Source organism: Scophthalmus maximus, chromosome 16 (assembly GCF_022379125.1).
Source record: "Scophthalmus maximus strain ysfricsl-2021 chromosome 16, ASM2237912v1, whole genome shotgun sequence".
Taxonomy (NCBI): domain Eukaryota; kingdom Metazoa; phylum Chordata; class Actinopteri; order Pleuronectiformes; family Scophthalmidae; genus Scophthalmus; species Scophthalmus maximus.
Window position 1 is genome coordinate 5,889,253 of NC_061530.1, and position 24,786 is coordinate 5,914,038.

Here is a 24,786-nt window from a genome sequence, read left to right on the forward strand (position 1 = left end):
AGAAAATAGATGGAGCTTGCAGCATATTGGCTTAGCTTTGCATAAAGCGTGGAAACGGGAGTGTGTAATATAGCCCCATAGCTGCCATGAGACTGTTCTCACCCGGGTGCAAACAGACACTTTCAGAATAAAAGCACAATTCACCAGCTCACAGGTCATTGGTAAAAACATTATTGCTCTTCATGTTATTTTAAAATGACAAAGGCCGTCAATTGAAACCGGAGCAATGACATGTTGGGATGATCTGCAGAGCAGCAGTGATTGTTGTGGGCTCTCTTCAGTCATCGCGGCCTGGGACGAGTCCTTGTGGTCTCTGCCAGGGGCTTTTTTGGCATGCTGTGAATGTGGAGCCAAAGGCAGTCTGGGGTTTAGAAGGTTAACCATCTGGAATGGTGCATTATTTAATGTTGCATATGCCGAGACAAGCTGGCTCAGAGATCCGTCACACTCCCCACCACCAAGGTGCTCCCATTCTCTCACTCATGTCTGATATATCCCGGTTTATGACAGGGCTGTCAGACATGTCAGAAACTTCAGCTGGGGAGGAGAGTTTTAACCCGGGCTCATGTTGCTCAGTCTTTAATTCGATGGGGTTTCCGAGCAGGGACGCGGACGTCTCGCGAGAAAGAAACGCAGGAGATTCAGAGGGAATGTGTGATTTTGCAGTGCTGGGAAATGAACCATGTCAACAACTTCAAGTGTTTTCATGTCCCAAGATTTTTGCATATTATTTGTTTCCTTCAACCATTGCAGCCCACTCCCATCTGTTTTCGCTTGCTTCGGTGATGCCATATCTGCTTAGCTCAGAGAAAAACAATACCGTGGTACTGTTTCATTGATGACGAACATGTGAGCAAACAACGGTGTGTCTTGAGGAAATCTGACAGTGAAGTGAGCAGGAAATGCAGAGAAGGTATCTGCGCTACATGGTAGCCCTGAATCGGGATTAACGTCTGATAGAAGTAAAACAATACACTCAGGTGTTCATAACAATTTTTTATGGTACAGTAGAATTTTTTTGGCCAATGAACACATGGGGATTTTTACATCAATGTGATGGATTACCTATAATTCCCGAGTAATACTACTTATGCAAAATCTATTTCTAGAAAATGTAGTTTGTAATTTAATTTTGCAATTTATAAAATTGATATACAGCAAATATCAGTTATGAAATTCACATCACCTAGACAGTGGATTGTAGGCAAGCTTCCTAAGATGAAGGAACAAATTTGAAAATCCTCTCTCCTGTCATGTTTTCACCCACTTGTACCATATAATAGCATATAATAAGCCATGTTGTTTGACTAAGGAACAACATGTGTGGGACAACTGAAAGGCCCCTTGCCTCTGCACACATCCATGTCCTGCAGCACTCAGCTCTACTGTAACTGTATCTGTGGTTTGGCAGTGGTATTGACTTTTATTTCTCCTTCCATTTCTTTTTGTTCAGTACATAAACATGTGATCCTGTGTCACCGATGTTATTGGAGATGGCTCAGATTCTCCTTTTAATGGCATGTTGTTTATCCATCGTTACACCCGTGGCTATTTTTCATTGCTGCAGGAAAATACTGGTGCATTTAAGCAAATGTGCCTCTCAAAGGCGCACAAAGGACAAATATAACAGTGACCACCAAGACCATCAAAGGGGAAAACATTGCTGCAATGCTGTCGGAGACTGTGTAATTACGTGCAGTCGTAAGTCGCTGACATGGATTCATACTGTCCGGCCCCGTGGAACCAATGAGCCCTGGGGGTTTCCTCCCTTTGCGTCCTCCAGGGAAGCAGTTACATATAATGACTTCATTCTCTTAGGTGTTGCAGCTTTTATGTCCAGGGAGTGTTTGTTCTTAAATCAATAGTTACTACTGTTTGATCAGCACTAAAAATGGTAGATGAGATAGTAAATATATATGAGGAAATGTTTGTGGCAGTATGTAATGATAATGAAAAGCGTTCATTATTTCCCCTCACCCACCGAGATGCAAACACATCTCCACATTGGCCTTCCAAGACTTTTGAGATGTCAGAGAGTAGCCAGTTACTAGTTTCTTCATTCCCCATCAGAGGTGTAGTGCTATGTCTTTAAGCACTGGAGCGGGTGCACAGTTAAGTTGTGGCTCGTTCGGAACCTGGAACCTCGTTATGTAACCTCTGTTCCTATGGAGGCAAGTAAACATAACTTAGTCAACTAACACTGACCACACAATCCAATGTTAGACTTCATGAATAGTTTCGTCATGCTTACAATTATTAACTTGGCAGGCATCTAGCTGAGTAATGAGATAATACCATGGATTTAGTAGGTTGTAATTAGCATTTAGCAACGTAGGTGATATCATGAACTTACCAATGGGGCCTCAATCAAAATGTCCAATCTGGTAACACTTATCAATCAATACACCATGAAGTCAATATGACAACTTTGACCATTCCATTTGATTTTGTTTGGCTCGTGCAGGACCTACGCTTTAGTGTTGACTAGATCTTCAAGCACTTATAAAAGATGTGAATGATTTTCAACCAGATAATACAAGCTGCGAATATTGTATTTTCCTAGTTATAGTTCTGTTGCGCTGTGACAGCACTAAACCTATGTTCCCCATCATTTCCATTTCGCCGTTCACATGCATACATACAGCTTAACTGACTCTGGGTTAGGGTTAGGGTTAGTAGTTCCATCACTACAGTTACTGATCCTATGCTCTGTCTATGCATTTCACACTGATAATGGAGACAAATTTATCACTTGAAAAACCAAAATTATTTTTGATGACTGATATGTCTGTTTCTGCCAGATTTATCAGCCATAGCAAGTTAGTTAATTAAGTTAACATTAGCTCCATTGGCTGCCTGAACTCTAACGTTAAAATGTTTCTAGCAGACTCGTTTTTAAATAAGAACCTTCTGAAAAGGGTCTTCAATAAATATTATATTACTATATAGCCACATATATGACACCATTTTAACAGACTGTGGCTAAGGTTTAATGTCACACGCAAAATGTAAGCACGCTCACCAAATGTGAGGGATTGGTATTTTGTATAGCAGGGTAGATCTACTCAGTACCAGTATTATCTGACGAATAACTGTCACGTCCCCGTTAACAAAGGCCTGAAGGACAGGGGTCGCAGGATGGGAAACTAAGAAAATACTGAACAATAACACAAATACGGGTCAACTAGTGGGTTTCGAAAAGGTGACTGGAGAAATAAAAACACACTCAGCCACTGATTCTATCAAAATGACAGATAAACAAATGAATTTGACCCAGAAACAAAAGATGAAGTGTGAGTCACTGGACAGGGGGAACAAAACGAATAAAACACACTAATGCCGGTCTTACATCTAATGACCTTCAAGCGATTTCACTGTCGTAGACCAATTTCCAATGTCTGTATAAAATCAAATGAGATTTACGCTAGAGTTGAGGCGCGCTCTCGTCATCTCGATCGTTTGGTGTAAGGTGGTGATCCGAGCTGTTTTAAGTCAGACTTTTTCTCGTCTTGACGTTCCGATAAAATCAACCGTGTTTGATATTGTCGTAAGTTTTTAGTATTCGCTCACGCAGATGGTGACGTGAACATTATCTACAACCAATAGGTGAGCTCTTTCCAGAACCAAACAGGAAGCAGAAAAAGCGTGAAGGGGAATACATGCTGCAACATCACAATAGCTAGGGTTTGGCGAACGGTCAGTCATGTCCATAATTGCTCCAAAGCCTTCACCTTCTCCTACTGTATTCTGTCGAATTCATATCCAGCCTAATCCTAACCCAGACAGCGTATATCCGGTTTCCATGCGGCTACCCAAAAGTAGCCTATTCTAGATGCGCTTGAACGACATTGGATGGACCCCAATAACCAAACTGTATCCGATTTGGAATTTCATCGGACTTTCTCAAATCTCCAAGCAGCATCTCCAGAGTGTGTCACAATGGTCCCAGTCTGTTATGTTCTTGCTAATCTTTAGCAGATGTGCACTGATGATTGCCTTCATGCTCTCAGACCCATGTTCTTCAGCTGTATGTTGTGTGCACATGCGATGGCTCCGGAGATCTTGGTCTCGGTCCAGCTGCATGGCCGTGCCAGTTTTCTTGTACGCAGCAATGCTCTGCTCCCATGTCTTTGGTTGCTGGTTGTGAAATACTCTAGGAAATGAGAACCTCACTGAAGCCAAGCTGAGCGCTGCCTATTTCTCCTGCATTGCTGGTTTTTATCTGATTGTATTTGTTAATCTGCAGCAATTAAGGTCAATTGTGACAGAATAAATCTTTTAGCGCGTTAATCAGCCATGATTATTGACACCAAATAATGTTTGTTAATGTAATCGCTATTTGTGTTTTGACAGAGGACGGCATCTTTGAGTCAACTCCCTGTGGAGGACCTCAGAGACCCCCTGCCTCCCCACTGGCGATGCTACATGTCTCCACAAGGGCGGCGATACTACGTCAACACCACAAGTAATGGTAAGGAGCTATTTTGCTCTCAATGAACATTTTACGTATCTGCTGTGAACAACGAATGAGTTCAATGAATGTGAAGATGGAAGTTGCCAAAATATCTCGGATACGGGTGCTGCCATCTTGCTATGCTGACATCATCTGCCATGATACGAGTCAAAAAAATTGTAAGTTGCTTTGGATAAAAAGCATGGGTGACCAATCATAAGGCTGTCTTCGCTGTCTTACATCAGCGTGATAAGAACTAAAATAACAGAAGCAACATTTGGAACAAAAGCTTTTTGATGCGTATTAAGATGATTTCCTTTCTGCTAACAGAGGGGGCAGGGTTTATGACCTTTAGTGCTGTCATGCTTTTATGGTTAACTGAATTGTCTCCTGAATCCACCCCCAATATTAACACACAGACAAAAGACTGATATTGTCTCATCCCACTCTCAGAATGACAGTGAATTAGCAAATGCCCCATATTGTTGAGCCACTACTTTAATGCAAATCATTCTGATACGAATATTCAGTGTCTGGCTGTCTTTTTTCTAACATGGGCCTTCATCTTTTGCCCACGTTCAAACAAAACAAGTCAAAAGCATGACATTGTGGGCCACAGGATGTACAATGCTGTCTTATGGATCATGTGATTTAAACTGTAGGCTTGTGACGAAGACACCTTCGCTGATTGAGGATGGCACACGGGGACACTAAATGGTCACACACACATTGTTCCCCTCTGTCGGTGTGGTGAGTGCACGCATCGCTACTTTACGTGCATCCACTGAATATGAAACGTGTCGAAGAAATGGAACACACTAACTAAATCATTATTCAGTAAGTCAGACTCATCTCACAAACAAGGAATTTGCCTGATGTTCCCCTCTTTCTAAGCCCCTGGGTCGGAACCAGAGCAGCTGAGAGCGCTGCCTTATATAGAGGTCCCACTGATCACACACAAGTGTGCTGATGGCGGAAGATACCATGTCCATCCTGGCCATGGGGTACATGAACTAATCGATGTTACTGTGTTCATGTTTTGGGGTTTATTCAAAGTGTTGTGTCTGGAAAGTAGTGATTTCTATAATGAGCAGTATTTTTTCGATGCGGGGACTGGCAGTTAAATTATCGAGAACTGACAGTTAAGTTATCAGAGCTAATTGATTCATCAGCACATGGTTGGACTGGGGGAGGGGCTTAACGGTTATAAGCCTCTGACCACCGTGCTACGCGAGAGTTAGTCTGAGAGTGGCTGTAAACCAGACTGGTGTTTTTTTTTTTTTTTGTTGTTGTTGGTTTTGCTGTTTTGTCGTTGTCGTCCCAGTTCTTAGTTTCCTCACTGCCTCAGCACCTCAACCCCAATTTTTGCAACTCGAGCCATCTTGTTATTTTTCCTTAGACTGTGGACCCACTGGTCTTCATAACAAGGGCCCAACTGTTGGAGTGTCATTGTGTATGCCATTGTCTGTGCATTCAGTTCCTACTGAGTTAGAAAGTCAGAGAAGGAGGGCCTTTTTTTGACGCAAATTTTAGCAGTCGCTTTCACCTCAAGCTGTACGCCAGGGTGCCTTCCCACCAACCTGGTTTGGTCGGAACATTTAGTTTACTCAGTTTGATCCAGACAGCAGATGTGAAAGGTGAAACTAAATAATGTTTTGGTTCTTTTGCTGTGTGCAAACAATTTTAGGGATGACTCAGACTATGTCGAAGCAGGCGTGTCGTCCAATTTCCCAATAAGAGAAGAAAAACATTTCTTATTAAAATAATAAGAGATGAACAGATTTGCTGCAGTAGCACACAAAGAGAGGAGGAGACCAAATATGTAATCGTACTAGTCAAACAACCAACTCAAAACCCATGGAAAATATGTGGTAAAGAAAAAATGATCTGTTCATTAATTTCTCTCCATTGATATTGAAAAGTCCATCCACCTAATTGACGCTCCGTCAGATGCATACCCGTCTATAAAACAACCAATCGAAAGCACAGGTCAATAGGGCCCAGGTGTCATGCGGAGTTTGTAATATTTTGCAAAACTGCAATGTGAAACCAAAACTAACTGGATCATTGTTCTTGTTGTGTACACAATGCAACAAGAACATTGGTCCAGACGGACAGGATCTCACTGAACAATCGTCTTTATCAGGTGGATCAGACCATCCTTTAGTGCAGGTCGACCTTTGTTATTTGAACAATTTTAAACACGTCATTTCTTTCCGATCAGATATTATGCAGTGCACGGACCAAAGAGCCAAATTATTTGATCATCAAAAAGTTAAAGTGTGTTATTGTCAGATTAATTTATACCTTATATTTTCCTCTCTCTCTATATATACATAGCCATATATATACATTACATATATTTTACAGTTTGAAGTCGTCACTTTGCACAGAAAAACATGACCCTGCCATGCAAATAGAAGTATGTGTATAAAAAAACATACAGCAATGATTTTCATTGAAAGTGGGGTTTTTTTTTATCATGGAGCTCTTGAAAAACGACACCTGAGCAATTTCACCGCTCTGTAGTGTGCAGAGTTAAACTCCCGCTCAGTGTCTGTACAGCAGTGATGGTACCAGAGAGAGACAGAGGGCGCAGGAGAACCGATACTGCTGATAGTGCCTTGTTTCTGTCAACACAATCACCACTCAGTGTCACCCCCCCGAGTGTGGACGCTCACACACACACACACACACACACACACACACGCGCGCACACGCGGAGAGTTTAGTACCCTTCCTCTGTTCCGCAGACAGCTTGCAACAGATAGATATCGGATAGCTACATAGCCTGCTTTTATTATCCCAGGGTGAACTCACTGTAAAAAAAAACCCCTGACTGATGGCACCAATATGTCTTGGCACTGTGGGCGACTCCCGTGAGCCCTTTGACTGGAGAATGTAATGAAGGCGAGAAAGTGCACTTTAGTCGGACACAATGTTCGCCTGTCACACAGACGGCAGGTGACATCGGTCTTTAGTCTCCCGGTCGACTGGTTGATTTGGTCGGTTGATATTCTCCTATACACGCCAAACTCTCACAGGTGTTATTTTCATAAGGAGAAGTGCCACATCCATAGTCTTTCAGGATCAGTCCATCATCCATCCCCCGCCCTTCTGGTTTCAATTAACCAAAATTCAATTTCATTTGTATAGCGCCAAATTACGACGTATATTATCCCAAGGGCACTTTACATAGTGACGATATATTGAACTACTGGGCACCTTTGTATATCTCTGACATGTACAGTCGTGCAACAGCACTTTTCACATCTGTGAAATGCAGCATGGGTGAAGTTAGTGCGGGAACACAACGGGGGAACTAACTTTTCACACTAGTTTTGGTCCGGCTGAGCACAGTGTTGGCGGTTGCCAAATGTAAAAAACAAGGTCTCGGGCTGCTGCGAAACTGTGGTGCAGTTCATTTTCGATTGGAGAGCAAACGCACCGACCACAAGATTTTATGACGGTAGATGTGTGATCTTGGCTTGAATTCTAAAGCTACCTAAAAACTACTATTACATCCATCAGCTGTCTCCTGGAAGAATGGATACATTGAACTAAATACGTTTGTAAGTGAAAGAGTGTCGTACTCCTGAATTTGAGGAGTCTCTCTTTAAAAGGGGGAGGGGGGAGTGGAATATGGCAACATCGCAGTATCCTCCCATCATAGTACAGTACAAACTACTTCTCTCTTTGTTTTTCACTATTTATATGCAGTGTGTGGTATGGGGTTTGGTTGGCCTTGATTCATAATGCCACAATTCATTGATTCTCCGTGGCCTCAGAGAGAATAAATGAACACATACAGCGCCGTCAGTCGCCAGTTTTACTTCAGTCCATGTGGCCCTGATGATGCAGCCATCCACTGAATGAGTCCACGGGACTCCAGGCCCACAGCTCTCGGATTGCTTGCGTTGTTAAATGTTCCTTTAAACATGAAATCTCTTCTTTTTTTTTAAAAAATGTTCTTACACGAGGCCAAGTGACGAAGGTGCACCTGTATCCCTCCTATGACTGTCAGTGTGGCTCAGCAGTCACTTGAAGAGAGTAGCCAGCTTCACATTAGAGCGGTTGACATCATGGTCGTCTCTGATCATGGTCGCAGTGGTCACGCTGCGGCCATGACAGGGGAGCTAAATTTAGCCGGGGGGCTCCACCCAGGCACAAGGCCGGGGGAGTCGCTCCACCTTTTCCTCTCTTTCTCTATTTAGATGAAAAGTAAAATGCTAAATATGCCAAATGTCAAAAGAGCTGAAAACAAACCAGGCTCTCTGGGCTACGTTCACCATCTTAAATGTGTTATTATGATATTCTTTAGATAACTTAAAACGTTCTCATTCCCCCCCCCCCCCCCCCCCCCCCCCCCCTAGTAGAATTTGGAATCTGGAGGCTTGTCTTCAGTTGTGAAACTGGGGATAGTCCAGATGGACACAGTCAGAAATGACAGGAGTGGCGTGCTGGAACGAATTTTCATTTTTTTTTATAACTTTCTGTATAAAATCAAACACATCGGCACCATCTGCATTCTGGTTCACAAAGAAAGCAGCGTTGTTGCTGTGTGGTGTGTCGGCGTTTGGCCTCTGGGGGCAGAGAAAAACCCCCCAGGACTTATTTTCTGTGTCTCTTCTGCTGCATGATCAGTAAATGAAAGCCGAGACAATGCTCAGTCGTCCCAACACACGCCGACTGTACCGCGGGCCTGTAGCTAACCTCAATCTCACCACGGCAGCAACTGTACCCAAACAAAGCCATCTGATAACATTTTTGTTGAAACAATTGGTATGTATAGCATCATCTGCTATTTTCGCTGCGCCTCCCTTTAGTTACGGCAAAGTTCAGCTAGATTAGATACTGTCCTGTGTGTGTGTGTGTGTGTGTGTGTGTGCATTTTGTGTTCCTGCATCGCCATAGAAACGGGGCAGTGTGCGTGGGTGAATGCTGAATGTCCTTGTGTCAGGGCTTGTTTTCGTTTTTTCCCTAAGAGTTTTTCCTTCCTGTGTTGCTGGGTGCAGCGGTGCTGGGTGCTGTGGTTTGTACCAGTCGTCTCCTTGGACACTGTTCTCATCCCAGCCTGACCAGGGGGCTGCTTTATGAACACACACCAATGCGAAGTGCTCCGACGGTTCCAGTACACTTACTTCATTTTTGAATTGAGTCTGTATCATGAACTTAAGTATTTAAAAAAAAAACAACGTTCCGAGCTGTGAATGAAATGGAGTCCGATCTGCCCTGTAAATTACTAAAAAATTAGCGTTCTTTTTCTAAAGAAGAAGAAAAACAGACATGAGCATATCCAAAAGGATGAATGTATATTCAGAATATATATATATATATAGCTAAAAAGCTAATGAACAAAGGTGTATTTGTCACAGAGATTACTGCAACAGCTTCTTCCCCCAAGATGTCACATTCCTAAACCCTCTGTTGCCATCATCAGCAGTAGATAACAGCACTGTCTGAATGTGTGTGAACGAGTGACTGTGACTCGTACTGTGAAGCACTCGATAAGACGAGAAAAAGCGCTCGTCCGTTTACCATTTGCACATTTGAGATTATTGTTCCATTTTCCTTCTTTATCCGTGATAGATTTATCAGCATCAATATGCTGTCTTCCACCGCTCGACCCTGCTTTGTTTTTAAAAAAACAAAATCTCTGTCCAGTCAAATGGGATGCACCACACAGCATACGGTTGAACGAGGTTGCGTCGGTGGATTCGGATATCGAATTTGGTCTCCTTATTTTTCCTACTGAGCAGCTTAAAAACTTTCAGAAAATGTTAACGTTGGTCAGTTTTGATACTGAATAGTGGCTCTTATTCGTTATTACCAGTGGTTAAAAAAAAAAGAGGTTCGTCCTCTGCTTGTAAGCTCCAGTGTCCACCAGACCTATTTGCACATTCTATCTTGGTGCCCCATGACAGCTCCGCTGTCAAACACTGACCTGCCCGCTCACTATTTTTGTGATTTTTTTTTTTTTGTGACTGCAAAATCCTTTCAGTGGTAACTTTTCTTCCTCAATAATCACAGTGTATCTCCTGCTTTTTTCCTTGTTTTTTCCTTTATTCATTTAAGCACCTGTCTGTCACAGGTCTTTGCTCTTCGGGATAATACAGAGTGAATGGGCTTTTGATTGATAAAAAAAAAAAAAAAAAGGTGACAGGAGGACGTTAATGCATCAGGGACCAGTGTCATGAATGAAATATAGCAGTGGCAGAGCTAACTGGGACATATCTTCCCCTCTCAGAATCAGGATGCCGCACATCACTCGCACCATGGTTGGTGCCACAGACACTCGGGGTGCAGGGTTATTTTTTGATTTTCGATCTGCCGTTTTTCGACGGTTTTCATTCATGCATTCACTTGTGCACATCCGCCACAACCACGGTCTCCTGTTGTCAGCCACTCTCTGCTGAGTGCAACACTCTGGTGAGCCGGAACCAGAGATGGATGCAGAGTGAAATTTGTGGTTGCAACAACCTTTGGGGAATCAGAAAAGCAATAATTTATGGTACTTAAAAGAACCCCGTCCTCACACTGTCATTAGATGCTACATACAATTATCGATAACAGGGATTCACATCGTTGAGATCGGTGAACAGGCCTGAAAAGAACAGATGCACCACTCTGCAAATGGGAAAGTGGCTAAACTGGGTTTATATTCCACAATCAAGACTATCAAAGCAATTTTAGGGGGACTTTTTAGACTTCAGCTCGTCTGTGACAAGGCGGTTGATGAAAATTACTCCTGCTGCGTCTACTATCTGGAGCTATGACTCTGGCAGGTGACAAGACTGATCTCTCATTTTGAGAAAACCGCGTTCGACGGAAACGATCAGCAATTTGCATTTCAAGAGCCGGTTGCCTAGAAACCCGAACATTGTAGTAAATTGGGAATATTTCACAAACTCATTCCCACAGTGACTTGTACAAAAGGTAAGAGTTGTGATATGATTTTTTTTTTTTTTTTTTTTCAAATTATGATTTTATTGTTATCCCTCTGGCAATGAAAGGCAGTCTCAATACAAGGCAATTTCCCTGAGCTAAGTACATTATGCTCCATGCTTCTGCATTAATAGCCCATATTTCTCGCAGTATTGATTTGTTTATGACATTCTAAGAGGGGGAAATCGAGGCATTTGGGGCCAGTGAGTAACGGACCAGTGCTGTTGTCGTACATCAAACCAGAAGGCGCAGCCTCCCTCCGTTAGCCTGCTGCCAGTTATCCTCTCCATGCGTGTCATTGGAGCTGATGGGCTTGGCTCAGTTGTCTCCTCTGCTGAGCACCACCACATAGAGCAGCGCGGGCCAAAGAGACCCAAATGAAATAAAAGCTCTTTAAATGCGTGTGCCTCTTCTCTCTATAGTGACAGTAAAGGGCAGATTGAGATCAGTGCCCTCGTGAAAAAAAAAAAGGTAATTTTTTTTTTGGATCAGTCATGCTTTTTGGATTCTCATTCTCCAGCATCTTTAGCAGTGGGAGTGAAATGGGGACAGATGATGGAAAAGTATCAATGGCTCTATGGAGCTCAATTACACTTTAGAGACCTAGACAAAATTGATTTTTACTTTTATTTGGTTAAAAGTTTTTACGTCTGCTGCATTAGGTTTACTGCAAAAGACAACATATTTTAGTCACTCAGAATGACTGAGGACGGGACTTTCTTCCTAACTGCTAGGCTACTTTTCCACCCACATCCAGTATTTCAGAATTGAAGGTTTTCCAGCATATATAAAATAGTTTGTTTAGTAGATACTGGAGCCACGAAAGCAAACCAACAAGCCACAAGCTCTGTGAGAATCACCTCAGGTGACTTATTGCCTGAGACACTAGTCAATCAAGTCTCGCGTATTTCAAAATACTTCAATCCTTAATATCTTACATGGAAATACATGAACAGCACCCAAAAGTACCCCAACAAATGAAGTGGAAAAACTCTATTACTACAAATGTTCGAGCATGAGGCGAATGCAAGAGTTTTATTAACATCCGTTGTTCATTCGTTCGTTACAAGGGGTTACTCATTTAAATTTGTTTTCACCAAAACACTAAATGATTAGAAATAGAAATACATCTATTGTAATCACCTGTTCAAAAACATTTATGCACTTAATGACTGATAAACTGAAGTAAAAATTATAATTTTTTTCCATCACACTTTTAGGGGAGAATTGATAAGAAATGTGGTGACCAAGAGTTTCCATGCATTATTATGGGGTTTATGTCTATGACTGTGTTTTCAATGACCTATGACCTTTGTTCCTGTTTTGAGGAACACACACACATACACAGACGAACAGTCTCCATGACTTCAGTGGACATTACATTGACTTACGTACATTCCCCATAGCGACTTACTCTAATTATAACTATGACTACTTGCCTAGCCCTAACCTCTACCCAACTGCATCTACAAATAACTTGCAGTATTTCACAAACAATTTTGCAATTATGAGGAATATTTAACTAACATTTTAGAATTTAAATTATGCAATTGTATAGATATGCAATTGATCATCAATAACAATAACCAACAATTTGTAATTAATAATTACTGTCATGAAGGGAGGCTTCAGCTTGACCTTCAGTTTGTGTGACCAAAGCTGTATTTTGACATAGCCAGATTGTATCCAGATCTGTGTCTGGACAGAAAAATCCACATGAAATGAATTTTTTGCTAATCTGTGAATTGTGATTCCAATTGGATCTCTACAGATACATCTCAGACCATATACCCTGGCTGTGTCTTTGCCTGGATCACTTCTTCAAATTGTTGTCCAGAAATAGTTCATATGACAGCTTATATTGCTCTCCTAATATCAATGTTTTTCTTCCTCTCCTTCTCAACACTTCATCAGAGACGACATGGGAGAGACCGTCCAGTGTACCTGGTACCCCCAAAGCCTCGATCCGGCACAAGAACTCCCTGCCAGCAGGTACTACAGCTCTATCTCCCAACATCTTCACTCTCCATCATTTCAACTTCCTCAAGTTCCTCTAGTGCCCTAGGGCTGTGAATTCTCCTCAACTTCCACGGTGGCACAAAGCACCCACTCATGGACACCACACAGTACCACAGCCACTTCCTGTGACTAATTTTATCTGAGGCCTTCTCTGTCTGTCTTTTGGCCCTGCTCCTAAAAGCCGACAAACGGAACAACCCAGTAAGGTTTGAGGGTTTCCCACTCTCTAATGGTCAAATGCTGGGAGCAGCTTTCATTGCATTTGCATCACTTCTATCATAAACAGTTACTTATTGGTTTCACGTTAAAACAAACAGCAAATTGCTAAATTTCGCTGAATTATATTCTGGTAATTGTCCTGTTGAGGATCTTCTTCTCAACTTTGCTTAGTTATAGCGTCAAAGTGATGTTTATGACTTAATTGATGTTGATAACACCACACAAACCAGATCTTATGTAGAGGGTAGTTGTCACTAATAACTGAACAAACTGGACAGAGAGAGAATAGTGAATATGGAATAGAGAATATGGAAAATGGTTAACATATCTGACCTGAAAATTTACAATTTTACATATTACAATATTGTTAAGCTTATTACCATAAACCAAATGACCGAATAAAGTGGGGCAGGTTATCTTAACTAGGCTTTCTTGTGGATGATAGAATCTATTGCAGCTGGTACAGCTTAGTGGGTTACACCGCTGGCTTTGGTACTGAGGGGTTGGGGTTTGATTCCAGGTCATCCCAGTGTGGGCCTTTAGGCAAGGCCCTTAATGCTACCGGCCTCAATGATTGTAAGTCTTTTTGGACAAAAACGTCGTCAAAAAAATGAATGATTAATGTATTGCACTGACTCTGGTCACATGGCCATTAGAAGTGAAGCTAATGTCTTTTCCTTATCTATCATCATAAACATGACCTGCTCCAAGGGGCTAAAGCGAAATGTTAGCGGAGCACGTAGACGCCACCAACTACAGAGTCAAAGTCTGCTGTTCCACAATGTTCTGTTTCAATCTCTATCTTAATAAAAATGTTTGCCGGGGTTTCACTTCCTAAATTGTACAAAGATAAAGGACTGTCTAAAACATTTGATCTTAGAATTGGTGTCCTTGGTGATCTTAACAAAGTCAGACCAGCTAGTGCAATCTCTGCTTTTCACTGTCAGTTAAGTAGTTAGAACATCAAGCTACAAAAAACAGAAAGTACAGAACTGCAGTTGCTCTTCTCATAGCGATGTAAAATTCTACTGGATCAGCACGACACACTTGAGAAATGATGTCATTAAATTTCTGTCCGTCTGTCTTTATCTCTCCCTCTCTTTCTCGTTTGTATTTCCAGTCAATGGATTTCACCCAGGTGGTAGTCCCGTGCATCACCTGGAGCATCCCCACAACAGTCTGGTTAGGAAGAGCAGTACAGAGCCACAGGTAAAGCTGTCTGACTATTCCTGAACAACATGCTCCACGCCCACCACTGCATTTTGTTGAGTGGGCGTAGAGTGAAATTTTCCATTGAGCCATGTTAACATCATCATACTCCTTTTTTTTTTTAATTGTAATTTTGGCCAGAGAATACACTATTCATTCATTTACTTAACAAAACGTGGGAAGGTGGTTCGTGGTGCTCTCACACTCTGTCACTTTGACTTCTGATCAGAGATTCATTAATAAATATTCAAATATTTGGTCTCTGGAAGGTCTACACACACACTGAAATTTCAGTTTTTATAAATTCTTACACGGAATATTATCAGTTGATTGTGGTTTGTTGTGAAGTAAAGTTACGGAAACCTTTACACAGCACATAGGTGTCCTAGCTGTCCACTGTACAGTCTTGGTGTTGTCAATATCTTTAGAGCTGAGACAGTTTCTTAATTCGTGGTTTGTTGAACAAAGCATAATTACATACTTGCAATTTTAGTAATCACCTCTTTTAATTGTCTCGTAAGAATCTAATGCAAGTACAACTGTGAAAATACTACTTTGCTCTGCTCGTCTGTCTTTTACATCACCATCATTACATCATGATCAGAAAATAATAATCACTGAATCAGTATATATAATAATCAGTAATAATGGTTGGATGCAGACTTTCACCAGCAGTCATTTAAATGGCCTAATTTCTTTATTTCTATTGATTCATTTCCCTTTAAATTCTCTTCTTTCTTTGTATGTTATACAGTCATGTCCGTGCAGCAGTCACATGTAAAGGCTTTTATTAGACAGAATAGCACTGCCAGGTGAAACTTGGGTCTCTGTTATTATCTGTTGTGGGTGATACAGTATTTCTCCGTGGTTTTGCCAGTACAAGCAATTCCTTTCATTTTACATGTGGTAGTTTAATTCATTGTTTGTATTAAAATGTTGATTAGTGCAGCTTTGATAAAGCCAGATAACAATGTAATGATTCAAAGTAAATCAACACATGAACAGTAGAAAAACAACTCTCTTAATAGCATCTGTATGCAGCTAAGATAAATGAGATATTATAACGATATATGATGAAGTCTATCCACATTTGGGATGATCAAAACCCCTCTTTCTTCCCCCTCTCATTATTAATGGAGAGGCTGATGGCAGTTATACCAGATTAATCCCTCCTACAGTATCTGCTCTCTTGATCATAATTAAGCAGGCAGCCATGGCACAGTTATACCGGATCCACCCACCACTTATCATCCTCATTTCTCTCCTTCCCTGCATCTTACAGTCCTGTGCTGACACACACACACACACACACACACACACACACACACACACACGCAACAACAACAAAAATTCATTCGGAAAATATAATCACACTTCTGCTGCTAAGTATCCATGGTCTTGTTCCCCCATTTCACCCAGGACAGCAGGTGTAATTCCCCTTAGCCTACTTCTCAGCCCACTTTAACTTACTGTATACGGATATCTTTTAATACACGCACGCACACACACAGTGTTGGTTTATGCAAGAGACAGGAAATTACTCTCCATTTTAAGCTCGAGTGTTCGAATTATCTTTCACACACACAAACCAACAAACACACCCATACACACAGAGAGAAAAGCCAACTATGCTTTGCTTTGCTCTGCAGAACTATGCTCCCTACGCTGCACAGCAACACACACACACACACACACACACACACACACACACGCGCTCACACACCGGCAGTAGCAAGAGCAGAGAGAGGACCAGACAGACGCTCGCAGCGCTCGTCCGGGAAACAACTGTTTTGTGTGCATGTTCCAGTGTCTGTATGTCGAGCAAATCATGTCGGACACAGAGGACGGTGGTTTTGACGGCGCGTCCGCCTTCTTTCTGCAGAGCCCGGGATCAACGTCTCCCACCAGGAAACAGAACAAGGAGACCACGGTCACGGTGAGTGGAGCAACTTAGGGGAACTCCTATTAACTAACTATGAACTCTTGGTTAAGAAATAATGATACGGAAAAATACAGCTTCCTAGACTACAGATTTCCTTTTTTTGTCAGATGCTCCTGCATCTTAAAATTCAAATCACCTGTGGGAGGATCGTCAAAACATATATTTTTGCTATTGGTTCATTTACATTGGGACAATATACAAACTAAAATCTCGATTGCATGACAGCTGTGTCCATTTTTCATTTTTTTTGTCTGTGTATTCTCTCATGTGAGAAGTGTTTGGTGCTTGTTTTCAGTTGCTAGCATACAGACAAACACAGTGACATCATCCTCTCTCGCATCCAGATCGTTTCTCTTCTGTTGTCAGACCGTTGCATCCTGTTTGGCCTCCTGCTTGGTGTACAGCAGAGGTTCTTTTTTTCTGTGACACTGTGGATTTGTCTCTGACTCTTATTTTCCTAGGACCTTGTTGTTCATTTTAAACCACTTAAGATTGGGGGGGTGTTGGGGTTGGGGGGCCGCTATGTCTCGGCATCCATAGCAACCAGGGTGATGCCATTGATAATCAGGTGGAAAACACGAAATCGAGTGAGTTGGGGAGAGTCACACACTGCTACTGATACTATAGGACTTAAAGAGGTTATTTGACCCTTTGTCTCGCCAAGAATATGCTGCATATTCTTTTTCTTCTGAGTATGGCAGATTTACACCTTGAAATTCTTAGAATCTTTTTCCAACTTGTTTTCAGACAGAATGAGTTTAAACGGAGCTTCTCTTTTTAAGGTGGTAACTTTTGATTTTACCCCCTGAAAATACAGCTATAACTCGCAGACTTTAACAATTTTAGCTTAAATAATATTGATTTTTGTTTTAATACTTGGCTGGAAACTGTAGTGTATGCGAGTTTGGCTAAAACAAAAGCTGATTTAGTCATTTCTAGACGTGGACCTTTGATTTTTCTTGCTGTCATGATGGAGTCATTCATATGTTCCAGGGATCCTATGTTCCCCAGGTTCATATGGCACATATCTGGAACGTGACTAAAGATCCTATGTTTTCCAGGGTCCCATGTTCACCACAGGTTTACACTGTAGCACATAACAGGGACCTATAAAAAAAGAGAAAAAAGTCCTCCAACCCCGAATTTGCTTAATTTGACTTGGGCTATTGTGGGAACTTGTCAAAGGGTTTCCTGTTCCCCAGTACTGCCATATGGCTCTCAGTGTAATAGGCCTACACTTGAGGAAACGTATCAAATGAATCCGGGATGTTGTGCTTGTATAGGAGTATAAAAGATTAAATATGTTAACCTAACAGAAGTCAAGTTTGACAGGACACAGGACCCGGTGAAAAAGGTATATAAGTCTATGTAAAACATACCTTGGCAAACAAATTGAACGTGTTATTTATCTTTTCCGGTTCACATTTTCAAATATTACGATTCATTAGTACAAGCGAATGGACTCTTGCTTACATAATAGCGTATCATGAAGTTTGGCTGAGCAACATCCAGTAACAAAGGAAGTTCCGGTCCTGAACAAGTTATTCTTCTTATTCAATTTTAACCGTACTAAATAGTGAAGCTAGCTACTGTAATGGCATGCTAACTTGACTTGGAAGTAATGTTGGTTATTTGTGTGTAGTAGTGTGCTAGCTACCCAGACGTGCTAATGTTTACAGCTTGGGTTAGGGCAAATAAAACACACCGTAAAACCATTACTTGCATATTAACTCTTGTGTTTTTGGTTTTTGAAAAAGAGTAAAACCATCCAAACCCGGGATGCTGAATTTCGTTTATGTCGTGCACTCTGCTTTAACATTCGAAGGAGTCCAGTTCTTTACTGAACTGCCATGCCATAGTATTAAGCCAAGACTGGAATTCAGGGTTTATTGAATTGTCAATTGTTGAGGTCACCAAAGGTCAGGAAAGAGAGAGCTGGAAGCCGTGTGTGTGTGTGTGTGTGAGATTGCAAACAAACAAAGCCCGTCGTTAGAGAGTGTTAAAAGTCATCTTTACCAACGGAAGCGGGGGTCAGCCTGCCTTTCTGTCAACCGCTGGACCTCAGCAGTGATTTCCATCCTCTGTTTTTGAAAAAATTAAAAATAAAAAGAGTTCGAATAAATAGGAAGCCATTCCCTCAAACAAATTATACACTTCGTAAGCCAAGATAAGGTTGAATTAAATGTCTCTTTCTTTTTCCTCCTGCCATTTAAATCTGAACATTGGACCTGGAAAAGTCATCAGTGAAGCCGTATTGGTCGATCTGCTCTGAAAGGCAAGGCTTTGGCATTCGATAAGGGTCGCTCTCTGGTGCCCCTGACAAAATAGAAACCGTGAATCCTCACTGCAGGCTGTTAACCTCCAGAGGTTAATTGGAATGAACGTGAGGGAAGATAAAGGTCCTTTTGTTTTTTCAAGGACGTTGGGTGTGTTTGTGTTTCTTTAATCTGAAGACGTGCCTCTTCATTTATTTTCTGTCCAAGAAGTCGGATTTCTCGCCTCTTCCCATTTTCCTTTGAATCGAATTGACGGCGGAATGATTTGCAGAGATAACTTTTCTCGTTTTTCATGGCGAAGCCAGAGTTTTTGTTCTGAAGACTTGTCGAACCCCTGACCCCTGCAGTATACAAAGCAGCTGGGATTTCAGACAGCTTTTTTCACAGCGTGTTCTACAAACTGAAGCGGTTAGAGGGGATTCAGTCGTCGCAGAGTTGCCTTCCACCCGTGGAGGTTTCAAGAAAAAAGGGACTAGCACCAAGCCCCTGATCACAGAGAGAGAACTAGAGTATCATGTACTGCGTACAGTCCTGTTGAGAATAACCCCAGTCCCTTTCAACATGACTCTATGAACTACAGGAGACAATTAATTGCAGCGGGATAATTAAAGGCAGTGTTTGGGAGTCCGTTTTTTTGCTGATTGCTCTGGGCCAGAGTTCAGAATGTTGGAATGTTGAATGTCGCAAAGCGGCTGGGAACCTCAGAGGCTCTGTATCGACAGTGGCGTCCACAAGGAAAAGTGAATGAACAATGGCGGGTCAGCTGGAGATGTCTTCTTCACTTTGTTGCGATCTCCGAGCTGCCAAGATGAGAGTGTTGCCAAAGCAACAGAGTGCAGACAACCTTGAATACCAGAGCAGAACTGTGTGTGTGTGTGTGTGTGTGTGTGTGTGTGTGTGTGTGTGTGTGTGTGTGTGTGTGTGTGTGTGTGTGTGTGTGTGTGTGTGTGTGTGTGTGTGTGTGTGTGTGTGTGTGTGTGTGTGTGTGTGTGTGTGTGTGTGTGTGTGTGTGTGTGTGTGTGTGTGTGTGTGTGTGTGTGTGTGACTCGAGTCATGGTTAAACTTAGTAAGTCTCCCCGAAATGATTTTCAGTCAATGTGATGTCCTCTGAAGTCATGGAGACACGACCGTGTGCGTCCATAAACGGTCTGTGAACACACGGAGCACTAATTGTGCTGCTGTGCTGTTGCATCAAAGTAAAGTTTTCTGTTCTTATTTTTTTTAACTGCCTCACTAAACTGCCCTCCCTGTGGTGCTGTCTCTCTCCCTCTCCTCTCTCTCTCTCAGATTAACTGTGTGACGTTCCCGTCGCCTGTATGCATGCCCGAACAACAGCTGCTGAAACCAAACGAATGGAGCTACTGTGACTACTTCTGGGTAAATACACCTCACCATTCAAGAGGCTGTAAATCTGTTGTCTGTCGCCCAACAGTTGTAAGATATATCTGGGTAGATCAAAACCAGGAATTCGACCTCGAAAAGTCGAAAATCAAAATGATCATTCCCCTTTTCTCTCCTACTGCTGGAGTCGGCAAAAATCCTTCTCTTTCTCAATGTTTGTTGAAGATTAAAAATGAATCTATAAATCTATAAAACCCTAATATTTTTCATTTTCAGACTTTAAATAAGTACCCTTTTTTGTTGTCTGATCACCAAAGTGATATCAGAGTGTAAATTGGAACATCTAACAGGTAATGACTGATTGATCACCCAAAGCATGATGGGAAATGTAGTCAATAAGAACCTTAACCCCGCTCATTATAAATGGACCAAAGGAAGCAACAACAAAGGTTAAACATGAGCCTCTTTTTTTGAGACTACTAATATGTCCAATGTGGCATCAACGTTGATCCTATATTCCTTTAACTGTGGAACACTAAGACACTTGTACAGTTTGCATTTGTCTTTCTCTGGTGTTAATAATTAATCAAAATGTCATTTTGTTGATTTTAAAAGTAAAATCCCGTTCAATTCCTGCCCCTTTTGAAGGATTAGCCTCGTGCAGCCACTGTAATGTCCAGGCGTTGCACTGCACCTTCCCAGTTGGGTTCAGCCTTTGTCCATCAGCTTAACTTTATTAACAATGTTAACAAAAATGTACATGTACATTTTCTAATGGGAATTGCAAGCAGACCATTTCTACTGATATGTCCTGTCTAGTTAAGAGATGTTGTGACTACCAAAAGCAACGTCTGACCTTCAGAACTCCCTTCTTAGTCTTTTCAGTATTTTGCTTGGTGACTGATGATGAGAACTTCACAATGCAGGGAGGAAAACACAGGCTATTTTGTATGAGACCGTGAGAGAGATGACTCGACAGTGGTGAATAAGAAGAAAAAGAATATCTACATGAGGACTACCTTGAATGAGAACATCTACAAACCACAGAAAGAAACCAAAGACTTGTTCTTTCCATGTCGACACCGCTGGTCTGCCCAGTATGTTATTAAATGAACATCCCCAAGAATCCATGTGGACAAAGAACAGCGCTGGATCCTTTTCATCTTTTAACGTGACTCCATATTTATCTCATGCTAGCTGCGCCGCACGCAGAGAATCAGCGTCGGCTTTAACAAGATCCAACTGACGGCCTAGTAGGATGATACATTACATGTAAGTGAGTGGAGCGGAGCCAGCCAGCTGGCCTCTGCTGCTCTGTTTGGACATCTCCCACCCCTGCAGTGTAATCTCTACCAGGTGTGGTGTGTGGGGGCTCACACACTGTAGTCACACACACACACAAAGTTGACAACACAGTGAAAAGAATGAGTGATGGGGGAAAGTTGAAACCAGAGTCAGGGGCACGTTTTGATGAAAACTAGTCCATTTTTTTATGAACCATGCAACTCCCTGACCTCCTAGTTCTGTCCTCCGTTCTATTGACTTTATGAGATTGTGTGTTTACATGCACTCGACGAAGCAGTTTACTGCAGTAATCTGTTTTCTTTAACCTCACATAAACAAGAACCCTGTAATCAGCACCAGGGAAACCTATTAGGGCAGAAGCACTGCATCCTGGGAATCCTGGGAGACGGACCCGTTTTCAAGGTTTGACCTCGGCTACCGTCAAAACAGGCTGGTCACATTTCCAACAATGTCAAATGCAACGAGGAGAAATATGCACAGACCTATGGATCTCCACATCTTTTGTGTATTCGTTTGTGGTATTATAGGGGCAGAAAGCGATTCGACAGCAATACACGTTTTGTAAAAATCAGCATCTGCAGTTTGTAAACATCACTCGTCGACACCTTAGGAGACCTGTCACGCTGCTACTCCGCGGTTTTGGCCCAGTGGTTAGTTTGTCAGTCCTTCCATACCCGAGGTTGCGGGGATAGCGGCCCAGCCAGAGCAGTAAAAATCCCAACAACAACAAAGAGAGAGACAAGCTTCTTCCAGAATCGCCTACTGCCCCTGTGAGGCAGAAGAACACAATTTATGTTTATGGGCGTGAGAATGAACAGGAGGAATATGGAGATTATGACTAAGTGCCACACTTCACCACACTGTTGAATGTAAATCACCCACATGCTGGCATCTCTGCCAGTAGTTCGGACACACTTTGTATCGCCATTATGAACATATTTCCATGCAAAGCTGTCGGCAGACATCGGGCTGTAAGTTAACTGAGGTGGCATAAACTCCGTCTGACACAGAGGCTCTGACACTGACAGGACTCTATAGGCAGCGACATGATGGATGGATGAGACACGACAGATCCATTTTGCAACCAGTCTGCATCGCAGCTCACACAAAGTGATAGTTTCCGCAGCACAAGTACAAGTAAAGTGTATGCACTCAACTAGATCATATTCATTGTATTAGAGCAGGACTTTCCTCACTGTCTGATCATACCTAAGTAAATGCAAAGCTTAAAGGGGCAGTAAGCCATTCTGAAGCAAAACACGTTTTGTAAAAACCAGTGAATATTTCCTCACGGTGTGCGTGCCGGAAAAAAAATCTGGGTTTTACGACTCAGCAATGGCTCTGTGAATTGAAAACAAATGAAATGGTGCGGACCGGGTTACCCTAACCACCACACGACACTGAGTGCAATTTGTGAACGTCACTCGTGGACATTCTAAGAGCCATGTTTTTGGCCAGGCGGTTTGCGCGTCGGTCTCCCATACCTGATGTCCCTTTGTTCGCGGCCCGGCCGGAGCAGGAAAATCACAATAACAACAAAGAGAGAGACAAGCTCTCTCCAAAATCGCTTGCTGCCCCTTTAAGTGATGTTGCTGCCAATTACTCTCTGTATGTGAGGGAGTAATTTATTTCCCCGAGCTGGTTGGTCAAGGTGCGATGTTCTCATGTTAGTTGCTAAGTATTTGTTTGTTCAGTGTGTTTCTCTCGTGTGCCTGCTGTGTTTATCTCAGACTGATAAGAAGGATCCCCAAGGCAACGGCTGCATCACAGGATTTGAGGTTCTGCTGCAGAAACAGCTGAAGGGGAAACAGATGCAGAAGGAGATGGCCGAGTTCATACGCGAAAGGTATCTGCTTTCGAATCGGATGTCTCCCCCTTTTCTGTTTTGTCACACTGGTCGGCCTCAGGTTACCATGAAAACCACGCAGTCCTCATTAAACAAACCATTTCCCCTTTTTTCATGCTCATTCATGCACATCGCTGAGTTGCACAACACAGAAAACGCACATGGAAACAGTCAGAGTTGCATAAAAGGCTATGTGGTAATGAAACTCTCTACTTCCCTCTCAGGATAAAGATAGAGGAGGAGTATGCCAAGAATCTCTCCAAGCTCTCGCAGATCCCCCTCGCGGGCCAAGAGGAAGGGTGAGTGTACTTCAGAAGAAAGGCAAACTCTTCCTTGTCATAGTGGAGCTTGACACACACACACACACACACATGGCTGTATATGGAAGATGTGAATTAATTTTTAAATTAAAAAACCCCCAAAAAAACTTGAAAGCAGTCTGCCAGACTTTGCACTATGCAGCTGCTTTGGAGATGCAGGGGCTGTAAATTATGCATATTTGGGCTCCTTCCTCCTCAGTATATTTTGTTTTAATAACAATGACGTGAGACGTTATTGTGCCATTGAGGGCATATTCCTTCATACAAAGGTCAAAGGCCAGGATGACATATAGAAGAACAGACGTGGCGCTGGGAGAATTATTAAAAAAATGATATAAAATGATTAATCAGCTAGTCGATCAGTTAAACGTCCAGTATTCACTGGTCCCAGCTTCTCAATCGTCAGAATGGTCTGCTTTCAACTTGAAAATGCTCTTTTGGACTCATCCCATCATATCTGGGAATTTTATGGACAACAAAATGAATTAGAAAAAATAATTGCAAATTCGATACACTGTCATAACAGTTTACAAAGTGAGTTGAGAGTTGTAGTGCAAACACACAGTAGCAGCAGTTTCGGCAGATATAATATTTTTAATAATATAAAAGTGAGCCTTTTAGGCTTTTGCCAGCAGTAAACCCTATGAACAAATTCCACACAGGACGATAGATTGATTAAGTTGCTCTGTCTTTGGTGTTTGTTGCTATATTCTCTTTTTGGGGGCACAGTGGTCCAGTGGGTAGCACTGTCACCGCACGGCAAGAAGCTTTTTGGTTCGAATTCCGGTTTCGGACCAACAGACAAGGGCCTCTCTGTGAGGAGTTTGCATGTTCTCTACGGGTACTCCGGCTTCCTCCGACAGTCCAAAGACATGCAGTTTTGGGTTTGGTTGCCTGCAGGTATGAATGGA

The 24,786-nt window shown here is 42.2% G+C and overlaps 1 protein-coding gene across 1 annotated transcript in view; it reads left to right on the forward strand.

The window, feature by feature from the left end:
- The window catches only part of gas7b (growth arrest-specific 7b), a 55,385-nt gene that overhangs the window by 15,379 nt on the left and 15,220 nt on the right, over nucleotides 1–24,786 (forward strand). The window contains exons 2-8 of the mRNA XM_035612830.2: nucleotides 4,354–4,471; nucleotides 13,313–13,390; nucleotides 14,757–14,845; nucleotides 16,728–16,781; nucleotides 20,351–20,440; nucleotides 23,440–23,555; nucleotides 23,780–23,854. Coding sequence (XP_035468723.1) covers nucleotides 4,354–4,471; nucleotides 13,313–13,390; nucleotides 14,757–14,845; nucleotides 16,728–16,781; nucleotides 20,351–20,440; nucleotides 23,440–23,555; nucleotides 23,780–23,854 — 620 coding nt within the window. The remainder of the gene's footprint in view (nucleotides 1–4,353; nucleotides 4,472–13,312; nucleotides 13,391–14,756; nucleotides 14,846–16,727; nucleotides 16,782–20,350; nucleotides 20,441–23,439; nucleotides 23,556–23,779; nucleotides 23,855–24,786) is intronic.